At 34.3% G+C, this 24,949-nt stretch overlaps 3 protein-coding genes and 1 pseudogene across 5 annotated transcripts; 3 read left to right on the top strand and 1 right to left on the bottom strand.

Annotated features, from left to right (window-relative positions):
* Positions 1 to 3,785: 3,785 nt before the first annotated feature.
* Positions 3,786 to 13,599, top strand: LOC146949603 (ubiquitin-conjugating enzyme E2 36-like). Of its 2 annotated transcripts, XM_085745558.1 has the most exons (8): positions 3,786 to 3,841; positions 4,251 to 4,278; positions 9,095 to 9,181; positions 10,921 to 10,979; positions 12,376 to 12,417; positions 12,496 to 12,569; positions 13,072 to 13,169; positions 13,287 to 13,599. In XM_085745558.1, the coding sequence occupies exons 1-8, from the start codon at positions 3,806 to 3,808 to the stop codon at positions 13,322 to 13,324; spliced, it is 462 nt and encodes a 153-aa protein (XP_085601684.1). In that variant the 5' UTR covers positions 3,786 to 3,805; the 3' UTR covers positions 13,325 to 13,599. The 2 variants fall into 2 exon arrangements, with proteins under 2 accessions (XP_085601684.1, XP_085601685.1); XM_085745559.1 differs by lacking the exon at positions 4,251 to 4,278.
* Positions 13,600 to 13,720: 121 nt separating this feature from the next.
* Positions 13,721 to 18,279, top strand: LOC146949604 (protein FAR1-RELATED SEQUENCE 5-like; annotated as a pseudogene). Its single transcript, XR_015027340.1, has 2 exons — positions 13,721 to 18,014; positions 18,088 to 18,279. The product of XR_015027340.1 is annotated as a protein FAR1-RELATED SEQUENCE 5-like (transcript).
* Positions 15,575 to 16,363, top strand: LOC146949605 (protein FAR1-RELATED SEQUENCE 11-like). The gene is made up of 2 exons (XM_085748541.1): positions 15,575 to 15,640; positions 15,734 to 16,363. Exons 1-2 carry the CDS (start codon positions 15,575 to 15,577, stop codon positions 16,361 to 16,363), a joined length of 696 nt encoding a protein of 231 aa, XP_085604667.1.
* Positions 18,280 to 18,448: 169 nt separating the features above from the next.
* On the bottom strand, positions 18,449 to 19,970 carry LOC146949606 (uncharacterized). The gene is made up of 5 exons (XM_085748542.1): positions 19,710 to 19,970; positions 19,494 to 19,609; positions 19,312 to 19,399; positions 19,118 to 19,209; positions 18,449 to 18,740 (listed from the first exon to the last, which is right to left on the bottom strand). Exons 1-5 carry the CDS (start codon positions 19,830 to 19,832, stop codon positions 18,449 to 18,451), a joined length of 711 nt encoding a protein of 236 aa, XP_085604668.1. The 5' UTR covers positions 19,833 to 19,970.
* Between the last annotated feature and the right edge of the window lie 4,979 nt (positions 19,971 to 24,949).

Here is a 24,949-nt window from a genome sequence, read left to right on the forward strand (position 1 = left end):
TTCAATAGCATTATCTTTATTGTCAAACCACATCCTAAAGAACTAGGAAGATATTCTTTTTTGATGAACTAGGAATATCTGCTGATTAAAAAAAAATGTTTTTCTTCAAAAAAAGAAAAAAAAATTGTTTGCACGATATCAACAACCATCGATGGCGAATCTTCTCATGGGCATGGGTGGGGCACAATCACTCAACCCCAAAAAATATCTTCTTTTTTTTTTTATTCAATAGCCTGGTGGCTAGATCACACACTTTTAAAGTGTGGAGAAGTGGGGAATCTGGGTTCGAACCTCGACCCCTGCAAATATCATTTTTAATAGGTTTTTATTTTTTGGTAGTGATATCATTTTTAATAGGTATATACACATACTATAATTTAAAGTTTGAAGTGCGTCTTGGTAGTAAATAATACTTATTATAAGCACTTTGGTTGCATGTTCTACTCCATCCGGCATAATTTATTGGTTGAATTTTTTTATTTTTTTGCTGAATTTCTTTTTATGAAACAAACACAATCCTTCTCTCTATTTATATTTTTATGTGGGTGGGATTCTCCTCTCTTTTGTAATACCTAATACATAAACCACCTAGTATATGTTAAAATATCTTTAAATAATATCTTTAATGACAAATGTTATTATGTTAATTGTTATGTTAGTATTTTTTTCATTTTATAAACCATGATGTCGCAGCTAAAATTGCGATCATACTTTTTAGGGTTGATAGTGTTTTGCCCCTTGTAATATAAGTCATTTCCGGTTTTCCACCCTCTAAATTGTTTTTTTTTTGGACCTTCATAGCAAATTTCACCCCCTGTTATTTGAGAAAATTTCAGTTTACCCCTCTGTAATTTTAGCAAATTTTGGTTTACCCCCTGTTAGTTTGAGCAAATTTTGGTTTACGCCCCTGCCATATCATCAATTTTGTACAGTCAGATGGCCTAGGGGGTTTTTGGAACAATTTTTTTTTACAAGGACCGAATCCAAAACAATTTTTTTACAGGGGAAAAACTCGAAATTGACCTATATTATTTTTACAGGGGAAAAACTCAAAAATGACTTATATTACATGGGGTAAAACACTATTAACCCTACTTTTTATAAAACCTTGAATATGTCTAACAAGCTATGTAGGTTTCTTGATAATCTAAAGGAGGACACAACATTGGAAAAACCAGTTGCGAATTCATTTAGCAAAGGCTGTCCGACTTTCAAGGAACATGGCAACCAAACCCGAATATACCTCTCGATTTTCTAAGTCAGATGAGGCAAAATTGTCCTTGCAACAATAAGAATAATATCAGCAACAACAGCACATTTTCGACGTTTACAATTTCAAAGCCAATGAATGTCCATCAGTCTAATTACAAAAGGGATGTTATACATGCAAGCATTGTCATCTGCAATGCCATCTAAAACATCTTTTGACACTCAATTTTGATCAGAAAAATTGGCTGCAATGAGTTTGAAACGATGAGATAATGAAGAAATATGAGAAAGTCATGTCATGCTACTTAGCCATAGTTTGTTTGTGGCTAAACATGATTTGAAGAAATCAGATGACAAAGAAATCTGAGAAATTCTTATTCTACTGCTTAGCCATGTTTTGTTGGTAGCTAAACATGATTTGAAGCGATTAGATGATGAATAAATCTAAGAAATTCATATTTTGATACTTAGCCATGGTTTGTCTATGGCTAAACTTGAGTTGAGTCTTGTATAAATAGCATTAAACCATATGGTAACATGAACTTAGCCACATAAATGCCGCTTGACTAAAGAAAATACACATCTCACTACCACGTCAACATTCGTTAACTCAATTTAAATGCAAAAACTAAACTTAGCGATGAAAAGGTTTTTGAAACTAAAACCAAATTAAAAGGACTAAAAATGAAATTTCCAAATAAAAATCATTTACTTATTTAACCGTTAATTAAATTCATAAAAAAATCTTCATAAAATAATTCTCTTTTTTGGTAGTGTCATAAAATAATTCTCTAGGAAAAAGCAAAAGTTGTATAAATAAAAAAGACTGATTCTAGTTACACCTCATAAACTTTCAGTTACACCCACTTTAGACAAAAATACCCTTTAATGGTTATTCTTGCGTTTTGATTCCGTCTAAGTGCTCGTTTGGTAACGCGTTTAAAAGCCTCAAACGCAGTTTACTTTTTGTAACGTGGTTTCGCCGTATTTTTTGATGTTTGGAAAACTACAAACGCGATTCTGTTGAACGTGGTTTAGGCCTCAAACGTGGTTTCACTCAAAGCTAGATATTGGAGCTTCTGCTGCGGCAATGGTTCCACGTTTTGGAGATTTACTTTTTGGTGACAGATTTTTATTCCAAAACTACCCATGGCATCTTTATCATTTTCCTACAAGATTGTAAACAAGTTTGTAATCAACGGTCACAGTGAAGATTTTCATTCCTCAATATTTGTTTACTTGACCTTGCTTTAGCCTTGAGTTGCAGCGCTGAAACCTGCAAATGCTTCAATAATCTTTCTCTTTCTCTAGGTTAGGGAAGAAGATGGAATTGGGCTTCTTTTTTTTTTTGGTTACAGATGAAATTGGGCTTAAAAGCCCATTAAGTTCCCATTGAATTTTGACAGGTTCTTTTAAAAAAAATAGTGTTTGGAATAATAATTTTCAATCAAAAAAAAATATAATATATTTAAATCAAATTAAACTATCTATGCAAAAAAGTTTTTAATACAGTATTCATTTTTTAATTTATTTACTAAAATACAATTTTCATTTTGTTTTAAAAGTTTTATTAATCTACAAATAATTGACTTAATAATGCAACATAAATTTGAACCATTATATAAAATAAAAATGAAGTTTATTAAAGAAAAATGAAATCTAATTTTAAATAGCTATTTATACCCCTTTTGGTAATTTTGCATTCAAAATCAATTTTGATTCAAACTATCCAAACAACATCAACTCATAAGAATCAATTTTAGTAAAGTGTATCCAAACATAAATCAATTCACATCCAACTCACTTTTAACCAAAATCAATTCTCTCAAACTCAATTCTATTAAAATCAATTCTCCCCACCGCCATACCAAACACACACTAAGTGGTAGAGGTATACGCCAATTAAATCCACGTACCTACGAAAATAGACGTGTGTATCACATAGTTTTTATAATACACATGTTTTTTCACTTCACGTACACCTTCAATTCTTTGTGTGAAATTGGTATTCAATTCACTTGTACGTGTAACCTACAAAATTTTGGCATGGATTCTGTTTACATCATATGCATATGCTTGTCACGCCTCCATCAAAAGGAAGAAGGCCAATTGAATATGTAACTTTGTGTTATTCATATATTACTTGGTTTGAACCAATGATAAGATAAGTAGAGTTTGTTGCCAATTCAATTCAATTGAATCATGTTCTCCAAAAGAAATTCAATTCATGTATATTTATTCCCTATATTCCTAAATACAAGTGAATTGGGTTCACGTACACCCATGTGAATTGAGTTCACATAATATCTGGAAACTATGAATTTACCAACATTATGTCCACTGTGTTTTTAAACGATTGAAAGACTCAAAAAAAAAAAAATGAAGATAACAAATAGAAATCACATAGCGGTGATTTAGCTATGCAATATTATATTGATAGAAGAGCTTATGCCTCAATCTTGAATTGTTTATCAAAATTGGTCACTTTCAATGGATGTTTGTGAGCGGTGAAAAGTTAGAGAGAGAAGAAAAATTACTTTTGAATTTATTTATTTTATGAACAATGCTTTCTCGGTACTTTGCAATCAACCCAATAATGGCTAACAGTAACCTTCCTCGAAGAATCATCAAGGTTCGTTCCTTTCAAGATCCCTATTTCAATTTCTCTGATCGATTCGTTTTTTCGATTTCTAAACCTAATTACTCTAAATCTTGTGTTTATTGTGTAACTTTTTCTTTCGATTATTGATTATCACGTTGATTATTAGCTTGATTGAACGTAAAATTGCATGTGAAATTTAGGGTTGATTTGATTTTTTGTCAGTGGAACTAGCTTAATTAATTAGTTTAATTTTAGTGATGGTTACAAAATTAGGTAAATTAAAGTGTTAGATGTTGAATCGGTGGTTCAACTTTTTGTTCTTTTTCTGATTTGATCTTTGTTGATGTTGAGTTTTCGTTCTGTATTGTTTTATTGGTTATGTGTTTGAATTTGATTTTTGTGGATGTTTTGATAACTAGTGTTTCTTTGATCTCTTCAGGAAACACAGCGTTTGCTCAGTGAGCCAGGTATTGTTTTATTCTCATCGTTTTGTAGTGTAGAAAGAAGGTTTTACTTGGTTAATTGGATGAAAAAAAATGTGTGGTTCTTATTTTGTGGTTTGTTTTAGTCTAGTCTTTTGGAAGATATGTTATGGCGTAATTTGATTCATGTGCGATAAGGCTTGGTTGTTGTTATTTTCTAAGATACCTTGAATTTTACCATATGAAGCACAGAGACGAAGACACAGACACCGATAACAATTAGAGAAAATGACACCCTTTATAGAGGTGTCAATATCATGGGGCCTTGAAATTTTGGCCCCAGCCCACATAGTAATGGGGCTTAAAAATCCACAAGATTAAAAGGCCCACATTCATGCAAGCCCACAAATCAAAAGCCCTCAAGGCCCCAAGCCCCAAAATTTCTATAAACATTTTCTTTTAAAGTTTTTTTTAAAAAAAAAAAAACTATTTTTAAAGATTTTTTTTATTCAAAACAACTTATTTATACAAAATAGCTTATTACGATTTCATTTTAAAAAATAACTTATTCAAAACAACTTATTTATGCAAAACAGCTTATTTATACAAAACAACTTATTTATGCAAATCAGCTTATTCGAAACAACTTATTTATACAAAATAGCTTATTTGTGCAAAACAGCTTATTCAAAACAACTTATTTATACAAAACAACTTATTTGTGCAAAACAACTTATTCAAAACAGCTTATTTATGCAAAACAGCTTATTTGTGCAAAACAGCTTATTCAAAACAGCTTATTTATGCAAAACAGCTTATTCGAAACAACTTATTTATACAAAATAGCTTATTTGTGCAAAACAGCTTATTCAAAACAACTTATTTATACAAAACAGCTTATTTGTGCAAAACAGCTTATTCAAAACAACTTATTTATGCAAAACAGCTTATTCGAAACAACTTATTTATACAAAATAGCTTATTTGTGCAAAAGAGCTTTTCAAAACAGCTTATTTATACAAAACAGCATATTCTGATTTCATTTTAAAAAACAACTTATTCAAAACAGCTTATTTATTCAAAACAACTTATTTATACAAAACAGCTTATTCAAAACAACTTATTTGTGCAAAACAGCTTATTCAAAACAGCTTATTCAAAACAACTTATTTGTGCAAAACAGCTTATTCAAAACAGCTTATTCGAAACAACTTATTTATACAAAATAGCTTATTTGTGCAAAACAGCTTATTCAAAACAACTTATTTATACAAAACAGCTTATTTGTGCAAAACAGCTTTTCAAAACAGCTTATTTATACAAAACAGCATATTCCGATTTCATTTTAAAAAACAACTTATTCAAAACAGCTTATTTATGCAAAAAAACTTATTCAAAACAGCTTATTTATGCAAAACAACTTATTTATGCAAAAACAGCTTATTCGAAACAACTTATTTATACAAAATAGCTTATTTGTGCAAAACAGCTTATTCAAAACAACTTATTTATACAAAACAGCTTATTTGTGCATAAATAAGTTGTTTCGAATAAGCTGTTTTGTAAAAAACAGCTTATTCAAAACAGCTTATTCGAAAACAGCTTATTCGAAACAACTTATTTATGCACAAATAAGCTGTTTTGTATAAATAAGTTGTTTTGAATAAGCTGTTTTGCACAAATAAGCTATTTTGTATAAATAAGTTGTTTCGAATAAGCTGTTTTGCATAAATAAGTTGTTTTGAATAAGCTGTTTTTGCACAAATAAGCTGTTTTGCATAAATAAGTTGTTTTGAATAAGCTGTTTTGCACAAATAAGCTGTTTTGTATAAATAAGTTGTTTCGAATAAGCTGTTTTGCATAAATAAGCTGTTTTGAATAAGCTGTTTTGCACAAATAAGCTGTTTTGCATAAATAAGTTGTTTTGAATAAGCTGTTTTGCACAAATAAGCTATTTTGCATAAATAAGTTGTTTTGAATAAGCTGTTTTTGCACAAATAAGCTGTTTTGTATAAGTAAGTTGTTTTGAATAAGCTGTTTTGCACGAATAAGCTGTTTTGAATAAGCTGTTTTGCATAAATAAGCTGTTTTGAATAAGCTGTTTTGCACAAATAAGCTGTTTTGCATAAATAAGTTGTTTTGAATAAGCTGTTTTGCACAAATAAGCTGTTTTGTATAAATAAGCTGTTTTGCACAAATAAGCTATTTTGTATAAATAAGTTGTTTCGAATAAGCTGTTTTGCATAAATAAGCTGTTTTGAATAAGCTGTTTTGCACAAATAAGCTGTTTTGCATAAATAAGTTGTTTTGAATAAGCTGTTTTGCACAAATAAGCTATTTTGCATAAGTAAGTTGTTTTGAATAAGCTGTTTTTGCACAAATAAGCTGTTTTGTATAAGTAAGTTGTTTTGAATAAGCTGTTTTGCACGAATAAGCTGTTTTGCATAAATAAGCTGTTTTGAATAAGCTGTTTTGCACAAATAAGCTATTTTGTATAAATAAGTTGTTTCGAATAAGCTGTTTTGCATAAATAAGTTGTTTTGAATAAGCTGTTTTGCACAAATAAGCTATTTTGTATAAATAAGTTGTTTTGAATAAGCTGTTTTGCACAAATAAGCTATTTTGGATAAATAAGTTGTTTTGAATAAGCTGTTTTGCACAAATAAGCTATTTTGCATAAATAAGTTGTTTTGAATAAGCTGTTTTGCACAAATAAGCTGTTTTGTATAAATAAGTTGTTTTGAATAAGCTGTTTTGCACAAATAAGCTATTTTGTATAAATAAGTTGTTTCGAATAAGCTGTTTTGCATAAATAAGCTATTTTGAATAAGTTGTTTTGCATAAATATGTTGTTTTGCATAAATAAGTTGTTTTGAATAAGTTGTTTTTTAAAATGAAATCGTAATAAGCTGTTTTGCATAAATAAGTTGTTTTGAATAAGCTGTTTTGCACAAATAAGCTATTTTGTATAAATAAGTTGTTTTGAATAAGCTGTTTTGCACAAATAAGCTATTTTGTATAAATAAGTTGTTTCGAATAAGCTGTTTTGCATAAATAAGTTGTTTTGAATAAGCTGTTTTTGCACAAATAAGCTGTTTTGCATAAATAAGTTGTTTTGAATAAGCTGTTTTGCACAAATAAGCTGTTTTGTATAAATAAGTTGTTTCGAATAAGCTGTTTTGCATAAATAAGCTGTTTTGAATAAGCTGTTTTGCACAAATAAGCTGTTTTGCATAAATAAGTTGTTTTGAATAAGCTGTTTTGCACAAATAAGCTATTTTGCATAAATAAGTTGTTTTGAATAAGCTGTTTTTGCACAAATAAGCTGTTTTGTATAAGTAAGTTGTTTTGAATAAGCTGTTTTGCACGAATAAGCTGTTTTGAATAAGCTGTTTTGCATAAATAAGCTGTTTTGAATAAGCTGTTTTGCACAAATAAGCTATTTTGCATAAATAAGTTGTTTTGAATAAGCTGTTTTGCACAAATAAGCTGTTTTGTATAAATAAGCTGTTTTGCACAAATAAGCTATTTTGTATAAATAAGTTGTTTCGAATAAGCTGTTTTGCATAAATAAGCTGTTTTGAATAAGCTGTTTTGCACAAATAAGCTGTTTTGCATAAATAAGTTGTTTTGAATAAGCTGTTTTGCACAAATAAGCTATTTTGCATAAGTAAGTTGTTTTGAATAAGCTGTTTTTGCACAAATAAGCTGTTTTGTATAAGTAAGTTGTTTTGAATAAGCTGTTTTGCACGAATAAGCTGTTTTGCATAAATAAGCTGTTTTGAATAAGCTGTTTTGCACAAATAAGCTATTTTGTATAAATAAGTTGTTTCGAATAAGCTGTTTTGCATAAATAAGTTGTTTTGAATAAGCTGTTTTGCACAAATAAGCTATTTTGTATAAATAAGTTGTTTTGAATAAGCTGTTTTGCACAAATAAGCTATTTTGGATAAATAAGTTGTTTTGAATAAGCTGTTTTGCACAAATAAGCTATTTTGCATAAATAAGTTGTTTTGAATAAGCTGTTTTGCACAAATAAGCTGTTTTGTATAAATAAGTTGTTTTGAATAAGCTGTTTTGCACAAATAAGCTATTTTGTATAAATAAGTTGTTTCGAATAAGCTGTTTTGCATAAATAAGCTATTTTGAATAAGTTGTTTTGCATAAATATGTTGTTTTGCATAAATAAGTTGTTTTGAATAAGTTGTTTTTTAAAATGAAATCGTAATAAGCTGTTTTGCATAAATAAGCTGTTTTGAATAAGCTGTTTTTTAAAATAAGATTGTAGTAAGCTGTTAAGAAAAAAATTATAATATGGGGCTTTATTAGGCCCACAAATAAATAGATTTTATAGTGGGCTTGGCCCCAAATAATTCTTTTCTATTAGGGGGCTTTAATTTAGTGGGCTTGGTGGGGGCTTTTTTAAGTGGGCTTTGAAATTTGGGGCTCTATTGACACCTCTAACCCTTTATTGTAATCATATCATATGTGTTGGTTCGTATCAGAACGATAGGTTTCCGACACCGGGACACGCTTAATCCGAGGGGTATTTGTGCTGCTTAGATTTTACCTTGGTGTGTATGATTTATGTTAAATCAGTGTTGTTAAATAGCTGCGCTATAGAGCTATATCACAGTGGAAATTGAATAAATCCCTATTTTCGTGTTATATGGTAGTTAGTACAAAATATTGTCAAATAGCGGCTATAGCACCGCTATTCCATTGTTGCATAGTGGAATTTCCCACGATCCGTATTGAACAAACCGCTATTTTCCGTGATCTGCAGTTGACAACTCTGTGCGAAATGTTTTCTTGTTTTGTTTTGCTGTGTTGATTTATAATATTTGATCTGATGATGCAGCGCCTGGAATTAGTGCATCTCCTTCGGAAGACAATATGCGGTATTTCAATGTGATGATCCTTGGCCCGACTCAGTCTCCTTATGAAGGTTGTGATGACCCTAACAACTTGGTTTTACACCTTGAAATGCGTATTAGTGTTTATCTTTGATAGAAATGGGATATTAATTATTTTGGGGCTTTTGAGTAAGTGTATTATTATTGTTTTCTATAAAAGATTTTTCTCTATTATGCAGACATGTTTTGGGAATGATTCTGAAAGGAAACTGCTTTTATTTGTTGCCATGATATTTCTAATTCACTGCTTTTTTATCTCAAGTTGAACATAAACTGTTCGACTCTACAAACAGTCTATTAGTTATATGAAATGTTATCCTGTTAATAATTTTGCGAGGCAAACGATTTGAGTAATGAGGTGGGCATAAGAATATTTGGATCTCATCATAGTCGTTAATGATTAAAGAATATCTGCTTATCTGCTTCTCACAGATGTCCTGTCTTCTTATCATGTGTTTAACTTTAACCCATGTATACATCTTCTTGAACTATTTTCTTTGAGGTTCGTTATCTTGTTCCACATTGTTATCCCTTATATTTATCCTTGAGACGAAAATTATTTCTTTTACTGTTGGCATTATATTTCCAGCTTTCGCTACATATATAGAAAATAGTCATTAGCTAATTACTATAGTTAGTCATTCTTGTGCATATAGGAAGTGCTTTATGCTTCATGAAAAGCTGCTTGTGTAGGTTGGCTCTGTTCGATAAAATGTGGTAGTGTTTTATTTACAAAATATTTTTTGATGACCAAACTAAATTAAATTTCTTATGAGCAGTGCTTTTCATTTGACATATAAAGTACAAACCACTAACTCTTCAAATGGGTACCCTTCAAAATGGTTACTGCATTAAAGTCAAGTCACAAACTGAGTTGGATTATAAGTTACTATGGATGCTTATACCCTACATCTTTCAATAGTTTTTGAATTTTTCCACCAATACAAATGGGATATCTAACGATTTGATATATTATGGTATCTTATTGTTTACAATGACTAATGCTGAGTTGGTTAAGTTGGAGACTTTGATGTCTTTGTTCCAAATTAGGGTTTGTCGTGCTTTGGATTATATGTACATGTTGTAGTTGCATCTGAACCTTGACGTTATATATTTTTACCATATATACATGTCACAGTCGTGTCCCATGTGTGTATACTTCTATGATCATTTCTAGTGGATTATTTGATGAGCTTATTTCTCGTATGTAACTCTTTTGGTGCACCAAAAAGACTGGGTCAAACACTAGAATTTAGAATAGAAGAGCTAATAAGTTACTGGGTCGAATAAATGGATATTTACATACTCTAATCATTGTTATTGTGGGTCATCTATTATACTCTTTTTCGCATCCTATTTGAAAGTCATAATGTATTATAGATTTGTATGGAAATTGATGCATGAGTTATGGCACTTGGTTGGAGTGGGATAAACCAGACAAGATTATACTCGCATCACCACTTTTCCTTTTCATGAAGTTGATGTATTATAAATTTCGACTTTCTGAAGGGTTCACTTCATCGAGTGTAGAGTGCACCCTGCAGTTCAAATATAATGTATGGAAAGGAACTATGTGTTGTCTCTGAACACTACGCGTGTGTCTCATGTTTGTATGCTTCTCTGATCATATTTTAGGGTTTGGAAAGGAATAGATTACTGAATAACAACTAGCTTGACTATACTGGAATTTTTTTATTCTCTCCTACCTCTCCTCATAAAAGAAAGAAATCTCAAGTTTACTGATGTGCAAGTGTTTTGTTTCCATTACTAGGGGGAGTTTTCAAGCTAGAACTATTTTTGCCTGAAGAATATCCAATGGCTGCTCCAAAGGTACTTAATTTAATTGTTGTCATTTTATTTTCATCTGTGTTGTGATATTATTTTGGTGTTAACTGTTAAGTTTCTGCTGTGTTCCTGTCTACCAAGAAGAAATGACAACATAATTATAAATTATTTTCACCTGTAAACTTTTTTAAGAGTTTTAGAAAAAGGTTGTTCCTCTTTATTTGTCGTTTTCAAAGTTCAATGCAACATCAATTATTGTTTTGTCAATAATACCCGTAACTATTCACTGCAGAAGGAGAAATAGGTGGAATAAGTCAATAAATAGTTAAGGGTATCATAGAAAAAGACAAATAATTCCATCAAAAGTAACAGTTTACTGGTCCTCTTGGCATGTGTAAATAACCTTAAAATGACGGCTAAAGAGAAACAGATATATTTTTCATGTCTTTGTATCTGATGGTCGATGTCAAACTTACAAAGGCCATGGGACAAGATATTCTGTAAATTTGAAATTAATTGCACAGATGCACAGTCTTGTGTACACACTCACCTCCCCCTTTGAAACTGATGCAGCGAGAAATGGTAAACATAGTTAATTAACTGTCTTAACATAGTTTTCAAAATTTTAAGATGATGAATAATTTGAGATAAGTTGATGTATTAAAATTGTGTGTGAAAATTCAATCAGCTAGCTTTTTTCTTATAAGCTTTCAGCTAAAAAAGTAGCTTCTCCGGTTAGGAACCCAACAATTCTAATCTTCAAGATTAGAGAAACGGGTAAAACAAACTCAAATAGATAAAGATGAAGATTGCACATGGCTGAAGAATTTCTTATTTGTGAAGTGAGATTGAAAGTGAAGATACAGCAGGTATACAATGATGATGATAACCTTACACACCAAAGGAACACTCTCATTTCACACCAGATAATTCTCTAGTCACAATTTAAGTATTAAAGCTATCTTTCCCCTCTGCCCATTGATGGCTATTTAAAGACTTCTATGATTAACCAAAATAGTAACTCTTAACAACCACCTAACAAACTTACCAAATTACAAACTTGTACTAACTAACTCTTAACTACTCTTAACTACTCTAATCATCTAATATTCTATATTCGAACACTCTGCCATTTGTTAGATTGTCCAAATAGAGTCACAGTATGTGTTTCTTTTAAAATGAAAATTGAAAGATTTTCTTGATAAATTGGGATGGAATATAATAATGCTCAATTTCTACGTGGTCTGGGATAATGTTGTGTATATTGAAGCCATTACTACTTCCAGGGTTTAGGAAACGACAGTCACAGCTATCGTGTATCTGATAGGGGTTTACATTTACGAAAGAGGTCTAGTAGGAGGTTCTTTTTATTTTTTTTGAAGGATAATTTAATTCTGTCATAGTTCTTATTCCTAATTCAATCATGCCTTGCTTCTTCCAGGTCAGGTTCTTGACAAAAATATATCATCCTAACATTGACAAGGTATGCTTTGCTTTGCTTCCCTTGCCTTTCTTTTCTTCTTTGATGATAAGCTTTTATAAAAGTTGAAATTCGATGCAGCTTGGCAGGATATGTCTTGATATTCTGAAAGATAAGTGGAGTCCCGCCCTTGGGATTCGCACTGTACTTTTAAGGTATATTTAATTTTCACCTTTTACTCTAGTGGATTAACTTTTTGCTGGACCAATTCATTTCCTGAAAAACTGTAGTTAATAGATCATATGTGAAATAATTTTTTTATGTATCTTAAATCATTTTTAAAACTGTAGTTAACTCAAGTGGATTTGCAAGCCTCCAAATTGAACTTTTTTTAAATAAATGTTGTATGTATCTTAAATCATTTTGTTGAAAGAATTTTTCATTTTGGTAAAGTTTTATGGGAAAAACAGATGGTTAAATTAACTTGTCAAATAGACATTTTTTAAACCATAAATTATCTGGTTGAATGCATAATTGATTGTGGTGACTTGCTCAATTTGTATGCGAAGGTTCAGCCGGATCTTACTTTTGATTTCTGAGTTACTCTTGCATATACGTAACATTGTGGAAAGTCGGTTAAAATGAAAAATTTACCAGCCGTGTATTGGATATAACGTTTTATTGGTAATAATGTAAATTTTGTGGGTCCTATTTTAGTATTCAAGCTCTTTTGAGTGCACCAAACCCAGATGATCCTCTTTCTGAGAACATTGCTAAGCATTGGAAATCTAACGAGGCTGAGGCTGTTGAGACAGGTATGATCTCTTCTGCTAGCATGATTACATCAAAGTTTTTTATTTTTTAATGATAGCATCAGACGTGCTATGTGTATATCCTCTTATGAAAATGGTGCTTATTTTTTAAATCTGCAGCCAAAGAGTGGACCAGATTATATGCCAGCTGTGCTTGACAATTTGGTGGATACTTTTGGTCTCAAATAACAATAGTGGAAGTGTATGCTATTAACTATCAAATTGAGGCGCGTTCTACGGTGCATGGCCTTAGCAAGTCATCTACGGTCGATGACTAACTTTTACCTGCTGTTGAAGGTCATCCCGGTAATAATAATATAATAATAGTTCGACTTATTATACTTTTGGCCCTACAGTTTATATTCGCAGGAATTCCACATACAAAACTGTAATTCAATTTTGACCCCTAAAAATTTAAAACCCTGTTTAATTCCCTGCATTCTCCATAGGCAATCATCGTTTCTTAACAAACATTTGCAGCAACAATCATCGTTTCTTAACAAACATTTGCAGCAACAATAATCATCGTAACCTTAGCGTCATAGTTGTCAAAGCGGAAACGCGGCGCGGCGCGGCCACCCCAAAAATTGACGCGGCGCGGTATGCGGGCGCGACGCGGGTGCTATTACATGACGTGTTTAATATTAAGTATATTTTTCATTTATAATGTTGATTTTAGTATTAATATAGATGAAAAATTAAAGATTATTAATTCATTTTAACTAATAATTAGTTTATTTTCAATTTTAATAAAAACTTAATTGATTTTTAGTATTAATATAAATGAAAAATATACTTAATATTAACATTTAGTATATTTTTATGAGCTTATTCATAATTAGTATTATTACACATTGCTACTTATTTAAATTAATTGATTTTTTTTTAAATGAGAAACATAACTAATTTTTTGGTCTAGCACAAAGAAAGAAAAAAAGGGGGGTAAAGAAAAAGACTCAAAATGGTTGTTAAATGGGTAAAGAAGTCCAAATCAGAAATAGATTGGGCCTAGCCCAATACCCTACTATAAAACAAAATAATAAAACCCTAGCTTTCTCCTACAGCTGCCAGACCTCCTTCTTCTCCAACCATTCTCTGTTCATCCTCCTACAGCCGCCAGACCTCCTTCTCCAACCATTCTCTGTTCATCATTTTCTTTCATTTCTTCTCATTCTTCTTTCATTTCGATCTCAGATCCAGCTGTTCTGATCTCAGATCCAGCTGTTTCGACCCTGAAAAGTGGTTTTAAGTGAAAAGCGGCCGCCTTGACCCGCTTTTGGTCCGCCCCCTCCATCGGATTGCGGCCGCGAAACCCGCTTTCTCCAAACACGCTGCGTGGTGGCGTTGTGATGCGGCAGTTCAGTTTTGGCCGCTCCGTGCCACGATAGCGCCGGGAGCGGCTGCGTTTGACGTCAGAGCTTAGCGTCGCCTGTATCTCTGCTACCTGAAGTCGGTAAGATTTACCTATCAAGGTTTTTAATTCCAATATCATGCAGATTTAGGACTAGGGTTATGTATAATTTAGGACTAGGGTTATGTATAATTCGTCAAATCTGTGTGTATGAATTCTGTTTTTTAATCCAATATTAAACGCCGCAACATTGTCGATTCACTAAACAAAATATGTGTTCTGTTTAAACGACAGAGATATACAACAGAGATTTACAACAGAGATTTACACGGTAGTCTCGTTGGCTTGATTGAATCTTGAATCTGGTCACTAATTAGCATTGATAATATGTAGTCGTTGAACAATTGAAGTCGGTAGGGTATAATTTACACAATAACTATGGTTTAGCATGGAAAAGGGAAGTTGTTTCCCACCATGTGAAATATTTTGTTTGACCATTAGATCAAATGAGGAACACATTTTTATCATACTCTCTAAACACTAGATTTTTCCACACTATCTTCTACCATCAGTCTCTCTCCTCCATGGTCACTCACCCACCACCTCCACCACCAGCATAACACTGTTGTTTCTGTCCAAGCTCTCATCAACACTCTTCAATTCTTCTTGAATTGCAAAAGAGGGCTAAATCCAACCCTTCTCACATCTCAACCATATAATTTGGGAAACTTGGAACCCATTAAGAAGGAGAAGAAAGATTTAATTTTTATTACTTCAGAATCTGATACAGAAGCTACTCAAAAAGCTTATCAAAATTTTAAACTTTACTACTTCAGATCCTACTTGTTCCAATTAGAGGATTCTTCATTTGATCCAATGGTTAAAACTTACTTTCCTATGGTGGGAAACAACTTCCCTTTCCTAAGCTAAACCCCACCTGTATGGTGATTGTATTTTCTTACTGATTAGCATTGTGGTAACTAACTAACTATAACTTTGGCTTGTAATTGTATCTCTTTATTGATTAGCAGTGTGGTAACTATGTAGTTTTTGAACAATGGAAGGCGGTTCACAAGTAGGAAACAGTCATTCACACGCGGACCAATCATCATATGATTCGTTGGTAAGGCTCAATCCATTAGCAAATTTTCCAATAACAAAAAAATTTGTGTGTGTTCTGCAATCATGGTGATTGTGACTTTTTTCCCCACAAGAGTGTGATGATGTTTTAAGCAGCCATGATGCGGGAGAGAATGAGTTGGACGAAGAATTGGAAGGTTTAAGCCATGGAATTGGAAACAACTCCCCCGAAGGTGATTTGGAACCAATAAACATAGATTGCCTCCCTGATATTTTGAAGATTGATATGAACAACATTTCCTTCGAAGAAGTTGAGAGGTACAACTTTGGTGACTTAGATGCTGCCTACCAGTTCTACTACTGGTTTGGGAGAAGAAAAGGATTCTCTATTTATAAGAGTCTGATGATAAGGAATCGTACGGGAGACATTTTCCAACAAACCTATGTGTGTTCACGTGCAGGATTTAGAGAAGATCGTGGATTAACACCCGAGAAAAGGAAACGTCGTGCTAGAAATGAAACAAGATGCGGATGTCAAGCAAACTTCAGAGTACATGTCGACATTCACACCAGGCGATGGTATGTCACAATTTTTGAATTTGGTCACAACCATGTGCTGTTGGATGGAATGATGTGCGGTCTACTAGCAGCGCATAGAAAATTGTCAAAATTGGATGTACAGGATATTCGGAGTAATAACAACGTTGGTATAAGACCATATCAGATGTACGGTGCAATGGCAAACGCTTCTGGTGGTTTCCACTAGTTAGGTTTCGTAAAAAAGGATTTGTTCAACCAGGTCGGAAGACAGAAGAAATTGCTATCATATGATGTCGGTGCTGCAGTGAAGTATCTGTCAAATCTCTGTAAAAAAGACCCAATGATGTTTGTGCGGCACACCGTCGACAAGGATAAAAGACTTGAACGACTTTTTTGGTGCGACGGTGAGAACAGGCTGAACTACGAAGTCTTTGGTGATGTTTTAGCTTTTAACGCAACATACCGGAAGAACAAATATAATTGCCCATTTGTTGTTTTCTCTGGGGTCAATCATCATAATTAGACCATAGTATTTGGTTCCGGTATAGTTACAAACGAGACCGAAGACACCTATGTTTGGTTGTTAGATCAATTTCTGACTGCAATGAAAGGGAAGGCTCTGATCTCTGTCATCGCCGATGGTGATCTTGCAATGAAGAATGCAATAATGAAAGTTTTCCCGAATGCTCATCATCGCTTGTGTGCATGGCACCTACTCAGGAATGCATCTGCAAACGTTGGAATCCCTGAATTCATGTCTTACCTTAAACGGTGCATGCTAGGCGACATTGAGGTGGACAAGTTTGAGAAATTGTGGAGCGAGATGGTACGCAAGTTTGGTTTGGAACACAACAACTGGATCAAAGAATTGTACGATAGAAAACAGATGTGGTCTACTGCCCATATTCGGGGTTTTTTCTTTGTTGGCATAAGGACTACATCAAGGTGCGAGGCACTGCGTAGCCACCTGGCGCAGTATGTTCACTCCAGGATCGACCTGTGCGATTTTGTTCAACAATTTCATAGGTGCCTTACATATTTTTGAAACAAGGAAATTGAATGTGATTTCCAATCAACTTACGGCGAGCCCGTTGTCCAGACTAGTCTGCGTTTCATAGAAAAATCTGCTGCTTCTAATTACACCAAAGAGGTCTTCAATTTATTCAAAACCGTGCTTAACAAATCTATGTTGTTGAGGGTCACTGAATCCTAAGAAATGTCCAGCGGTTGCATCTACAAGGTGACGAAGTATCGTTGTAATGGTAACGAATGGTTCGTGTCTAAGGATGGAATCGGTTGGACTGCCCTGTGATCATGTTGTTTGTGTGTTGTTATATCTGGATTTTAAGGAGATTCCAAAGAGCTTGGTGTTGGCGAGGTGGACAAAATTTGCTAAAGAGTCAATCAGTGGAAGGTATCCGGGGGAATCTCTGTATTGGGATACACAGGTAGTTGGTCGTTACTCCGGTTTAGTCCAACTGGCCAAGGACGTTGCTGAGATGGCATATGATCAATTGGACTAGTATAACCGTATGGTCGATGTCCTAAACACTGAATATAACCGGCTTAAAGATAAGAATGCAGATGGACATGGCAATGAACCATCCGTGTTAAATACCAACAGCCTTCGCCGTTCAGTCGATGAGAATGTGTTGGATCCCGTTGGTGTGAGACCAAAAGGATGTGGTATCAATCTGGCAGCTGGAACTCCTCGTGTTCGTAGACGTCCCCCTACATGCAGCAACTGTAGTATGTTAGGTCACAACAAACGGTGTTGCCCCAATTTGACAAACGTTCCCACCACCGAAGTAATGCCGACACTAGTCAGGGGAGACGAGGAAAATGAAGTTGACGTTGACATCTTTAACTCTCCGACGGTAAGTCCTTAATTTTAATTATGTCATATAAATGGAATGTATACATGTGTATTGTCTGATGAGGTTTCTGTAGGTATGGCTTGGTGCTAACTGACCACTATCAGCGCCGCACATGATCTTGGGAATAAGTAAGTATTTGAATATGTGGGTGCCAGTAAATTAACTAAAAAAACAAAATCCGTGATTTCCTTTCATCCATCTGTGATGAGCCAAACACCATAAAACTATTAGTCATTGAAATTTTAATGGCATTAGAATCGAAAAAGATTGTTTAAATAAATTTCAATGTCCGGTTAACACTTACAACGCCAACAATCTGGTTGCCGAAGACACCCTGGATGTTCAACCACTCTGCCACCCATACATCGGAGTTGGTGCTGCATTACAATGTGAGCGCATACATAATGAGAAAAAAACATATAATAAATACAATCTCAAATCAAATATACACTCTCAAATCGATGACCAGCCAACAACATGATGCCGTAATTAGGAACCCCTCGAGTGTCAGTAACAGTCCAAGTATTGAACTGCGGCAAATCTGAAAACGGAACCATGAAGTCATATACAGAAATCGCTATTTCGGACAGTGCTGACGCCTGCAATGTTGGAAATTCAAATATTTTCTCATTAGATGACAAGCCCTCCCGATCGGGTGAGAATTTGATTGCAACAGCAAGAATGTCTTGCAATTTTTTTAATATACGCATGCCGGGAGGGAATCCTCTCAGGGTCCGGGAAGGTATCAAGATAGTAAATCCTTTTGTCAACAGTATGGATCACCATTAAGTACCAGTGTTCCAACACCTCTTCATATATGGGTACGTAGATCTTAAAACAAACAAAATATTTCAGTAATCTGTTATAATGAAAATTAACTAATGCTTGCAAAATGTAACCACTGTCAGGTAAAAATTACTACCAACTTCAAGATCTGAAAAGTAGGAAACCAATCATTCCTGTACATTTTCTCTAGTTCAAGAGGCGTGCATCCCATCTGTACCGACCGCTGGCAGCAATACAAATAATCATCAAATAAAAAATTTGCACAGTAATCAGCGATTACTAGTATCATGTTTAATTTCATAACAATAACCACTCACAGCAAAATCAGGTGGAAGGCACCACAGATTTTTTTTATGTCTGCGAAATGCTGTTGTGTCCATGCGACTCGCATCGCCATCATATGGATGATCTGTTTCGTTAAAAAGGTCACAAGGGAAACGATTACGGGATTGTTTTTACTTTTAGGTCATTAAATATATTATTACGAGTATGAAGGCGAGGGACTCTTTACTTGCTCTCCAAGCTTGAGATTAGGCATCAAACAACTAAAGCTAGATCTCTTTTGATAATAGTTTCCTATGCTAAACACAATCTCGTCACTACAAAATAACAGTTCACACAACATTTACAAGTTAGCAGAGTATTTCATTAAAAAAATAGTTATAGAGCAATTCTTAGATTTAAGGAATTTACTTTTCCTCCTCTGGTTCGCCCCCTTCATTGCGATTGCGAAAAACAAAAGCACAAACCTTTGCCTCTAGTTCAGTGAGTTGCATGTCGACGGTAGGCTTGAAGCTGCATTGAGCATCCTACAGAAGAAAAAGATAAACTTAAAAAGTTAACACAAACCAACAAATACCCTTAATTAATAAAAAAATAAATGGTCATTATTGTAAAGTAGGAATATACCTTTGGGACGGTAGATCCCTTGCCACAGAACTTGTGTCGCTTTCCTTTCTGTTGCCTGGATCGGCAACCGCCTTGTGTGTTCGAGAGCGATAGTGTTTCAGAATTTCTCCTTTTGAAGGACATAGAAGAAGATGAAGGTGTGAACGACAGTTTTTTCGCCACGTCTACGTCGACGACATTCTCCTTGCCCTATATGACAATAACTTGGTTAAAACCACATGGTAATTGATGAAAGTCGTTCTTAGCATCAAACAAGATAAGTATTTGTGTATCGTCTCCACAGGGAATAGCGCGTTATCAATGACAGTTTAACATCAATTATCATTCCAAGTATTAAGAGTACTTGTTTGTTTGAAGTGAAATGTAACTAACTAAACTAATTGCAAAAAGTAAAAGTTGAGATAAATAAGGATTGAAACTTGTTAGGAGTAGCGTTCCTTAACCAAGCGTCACACGTAACCTAATGATCCATACGAATTCTAGCTTTGTAAACAACATTATCACAATCAATTCTAAACTATCCTTCGTGTCCAAAGTGATATAATTAACTCTAAGGTATCGTTCAAACATTCGTGTCCAAATCCCTTAAACGATAACAAAGTCGATCAAATAACCTAATCGACCGTGTCCAGCCTGATTAAGTATCTGAAAGCATTTAACTCTTGATTATGGTGATTATCACAAGATTAACAAAGATGTCAAGTAAGTTAACCTAAGATATATTGCTACTCTAGCTCTAGATTCAAGAGTTTGTGTCCAAAGCATCTTGAATCTCATTGAAAGCATTAACACAAGAATAACAACAATATTGAATATAAATTGCTAGAACCATATATTGCAAGATCAAAAGATTACATGTTTAGCAAGGATCAAGTACCTCTCATCCCAACAAAGGGTATTTAGCTACACATCATCATGGGAGCCTTGCAAGGATGGATTGAAAAGGAAAGATTCATTACACCTTGTGATGTCTCAACAAAGGAATAAGATCCAACTTCCAAAATCACTCTCACTCTATGAAGAACTACCCTATTTCTCTCTATAAAATTACAAGTTAAAAGCTATGAAAAACTAAGAGAAAAGGATCCCTAAAAATATCTAAGAAGATCCCAACATAATATATCATCAAGGAATAGCAAGTGGGTGTTTTATAGCCTCTGCCCTGCCTGAACTCGCAGATGCGAGCTACATCACTCGCAGATGCGAGTTGCTTCTCTGGACCAATGAAAAGCTGCCACGCCATAAATGAGGAGTTTAAACGGCCCTAACTCGCAGTTGCGAGTAAGGGAGCTCGCAGTTGCGAGTTGCTCGCATCTGCTACTCGCAGTTGCGAGTTTGAGTGCGAGCTGTATCTCTCCTGGATCAGCTTCTGCCCAAATAGTGTTTTTTCATGGTTTTGGTCTTTAAGCTCTGTCTTGAGGCTAATTTCTGCACAAAAGGATAGAGTAAAGATAAGTAAAGCGTAATAAGGCATTTAACGCTTATTTCTCGGCTTTTCCTTTAATTACTTGCAAAGCAAGCAACAAAAAGTGCTTAAAATATATCATGAATTTAACACTTCTTGGCATTTATCAAACTCTCCCCAACTTAACTCTTTGTTTGTCCTCAAACAAAAGATTGAAAATCAAACAAGTAAATGACAAGACACAAGTACAACAGGCTTAGAAAACATCTTGAGATGAATGATTTAAAAGTGAATGCGCGGGCAAGTCTAAGTTTCCAACTAATCTAAAATTCTACTACTAACATGAGATGAGTCCTAAGTACAAAGTTCATGTCAAATATTTCAAAACAATAATATATTTATTTACGAACCACACCTAACACACTTCTATGAAAGTAGATAAACAATTGAAATCAAATGAATGAGGGTTATGAACACACATCCGGCAATCAAGTTAACATTCCAATCAAGTTATGTGTCCATCCAAATATCGTTTCAAAAGGCATAAAAACATGGATCAAAAGGTCTTTGAGGGTTATAACTTGGCTTGGCTATAAAAGAAATGTCATATGTGGGGCAATTGAAATCAAAAAGCCTAACAAAGGGGAACATTCCTTGTATCAACCATTAAAATTCACAATCTTTCCTACCAATCATTACAAACCCTTGGTGCTTAAACATGACAAACTTTGATCTTGACAACTTATTCTCTTTTTGGATTTTTCTTTCTTTTTCTCTTTTTCTTTTTCTTTTCATGTACACATTGTTTTTCTTTTCTTTTTGTATTTACAACAACATGTTGTCTTGATCAAAGATAAAATCACACCATAGTACTTGACATAAGATTTACATCTACCTTCTCTCCCCAACTTGAATCAACAAATACCCTATTTGAATGTTCCTCTACTCTAAGGCAAAAGGGACAAATAAACAATGAAATTTTAGGGTTCAACAATTAAAAACATATCAGAGTCCTAAAGTGCGTCAAGAATGAACTGAATTTTGAAAAATTTAAAGGCAACTTCATTAAGCATTGTGCTTATGAATTGACAGTTCATAATTGATGACTCCGATTCATTTGGCTCAAGTGGGTTAGCAAGTACTCGCTCTTCTCACAAGGTAGGCTATTTGTGGTCAAGTAAGTTTCACTCATAAACAAAAATGTGCCTTGATCACTTCCATGCCTTCACACAATTTAAAACAATTATTGGATTTAACATAAAACAACCGAGTTAATCAATGAAAGCCGGTCTCCTTGCATATGTACAAACATTTGAGGTTTCCTCACTTTAGGCTAGTACTACGTGGTTCACAAACAAATAAATTATTGTAAAGAACTAAATGAAATGAAATTTGCACAAAGTACTCGTTCCATATTCGAGTGAAAACCTAGAAAAGCTGGAAACTTGTACCTTGGCTTTGCGCTTTTAATCACAACTATGAATCAATATCAATCATCTGAGAATTGAAATTTAAGCTTTGGCTATTAAAACCACAAGGGTACTTGATCATACAAAAAAAAATGCTAAACATGAATTTAACTAATCATAATACGAAAATAAACAATACTAAGATAAATAAGAACATCACAATACTAATTAAATTAATTGTGCCAACGAAACACAATACAACATAACACAATACGATTGTACTAATACAAAAATAAACTGAGTCATTAGTGCCAAATCAAAACACAAAAGAAGTAACATTGTTCAAAAAGTATCATAAGAGAAAGCAAATGAAATATAAGGAAGACAGCAAGAAATGAATGAAAGCTTTATAATATCACTCTTTGAAGAACTAGCTTTCAAATCTTTTCCTCCTCCTCAAATTTGCATATCATCATCATCATCTGACCCATGGGGGGTTGAAGTAGCACTTGGAACATTTGCCGGATCATCATCACCTAAACCACCCATATCTTCCTCCATGCTCGCATCCCCCTGACCTCTAAAGTCTCCACCCCCTCCAAAAGGTTTTGGCGTGTCCTCAGGCCAATTTGCATACTCTTGAAAAGCTGGAGGTGCCATGAATTGTGCCATAATCTCCGGAGGGTATCCAGATTGCTGCTGCATAATGTATTGAGATTGCTGAAAGTACAAGTTCTCCCGATGAATGGCTGACATCATATTATAATTAAGCACATTATTCTCATGTTGCCATTGAACATAGCTAGCAAAATCAAAACCAGCTGCTGGTGGGAATGGAAAAGGTCCATCTTGAGGCTCGGATTGTGAGGGAGGTGCCCTAGAAGATGAAGCTTGCTTACCCTTACCCTTTTTAGATTGACCCATGATGTAACGGGTAATGAAGGCATCATCAATGGGGTTTTTGATTATTTCATGATAATCAGTGGGCATCCTCATGTGGGTGTCTTTGATCAAACCCATGATTAACCCAGGAAATGAGAGACGGGTTTTTGGCTCCCCATGGCCTTGAAGCACAACCTTTCTTAGTTGCCAAGCAATGGTTCGGGCTATATCTACCTTGATGCCTTTGAGAATGTAAAAAATTAATTGGCAGACATCAATGGTACAATCGAGCATATGACTATTAGGCTTGACATTATGGAGGATGAATCGAAACATCAGTTTGGCTGGTGGTTTCATCAGTTTATATTGGGCAATGTTTTCTCTACCCGCATCACTTTTGTCATAGGTTTCCCCCTCTAGCATTATGAATTTTTTTATCTCATCGTGGATATTATCAAGGAGAAAGTGACCTAGGTTTTGTTTCTTATGGAAATCATCAATCCCATCCTCAGCCTCAACATCTAGGTCGAAAGGATCTCCTAGGAATTTGTTTATGGCATTACGATCAAACTTGATTGTCCTACCCCTCACAAAAGTTTCAAAGGTGAATGGATCGGTTTGAGGGTTTTGAGGAAGGGCATTGGCATAGAACTCACGCACCAACTCTTCGTTGATTTTGGTTATGGGGTTTAGGAGTCTGGCCCACCCTTGCTCAAGGAAAAGTTTATGATAATTGCCATATGGTCCATCGGGTTTGATTTGAACAACTCTCTCAGTCCACAAGGTCTGTTTTAGCAGTGCATTGTACCTATTTTGGTGGTACCTAGACAGGAATTTCTCCCTATCATAGGACTGGTTTTGGGGTGGGGTTGGGTTGCGTATGTTTCACCTTGCTTTCTCTTACCCGTATTAACTCTTTTAGGTGCCATGCCTGCAAAACAACCAGAAAAATACCATACAACAAAGAATATACAATTAGTACCAGTATGGAACATAATAAAACAGTTGCAGGATCAAACAAAAGATTGAAAATCACAGAAACATGCAGCCAGTTCTGCTGCAACTCGCATCTGCGAGCAGATGCACTCGCACTTGCGAGCTAAGATGAGTTGGTGCGTGAATTCTATGCCAATGCCCTTCCTGTCTAGGTACCACCAAAATAGGTACAATGCACTGCTAAAACAGACCTTGTGGACTGAGAGAGTTGTTCAAATCAAACCCGATGGACCATATGGCAATTATCATAAACTTTTCCTTGAGCAAGGGTGGGCCAGACTCCTAAACCCCATAACCAAAATCAACGAAGAGTTGGTGCGTGAGTTCTATGCCAATGCCCTTCCTCAAAACCCTCAAACCGATCCATTCACCTTTGAAACTTTTGTGAGGGGTAGGACAATCAAGTTTGATCGTAATGCCATAAACAAATTCCTAGGAGATCCTTTCGACCTAGATGTTGAGGCTGAGGATGGGATTGATGATTTCCATAAGAAACAAAACCTAGGTCACTTTCTCCTTGATAATATCCACGATGAGATAAAAAAATT

This window comes from Medicago sativa, chromosome 2 (assembly GCF_051527215.1).
Source record: "Medicago sativa cultivar Bolivia chromosome 2, Bolivia_mono, whole genome shotgun sequence".
Taxonomy (NCBI): domain Eukaryota; kingdom Viridiplantae; phylum Streptophyta; class Magnoliopsida; order Fabales; family Fabaceae; genus Medicago; species Medicago sativa.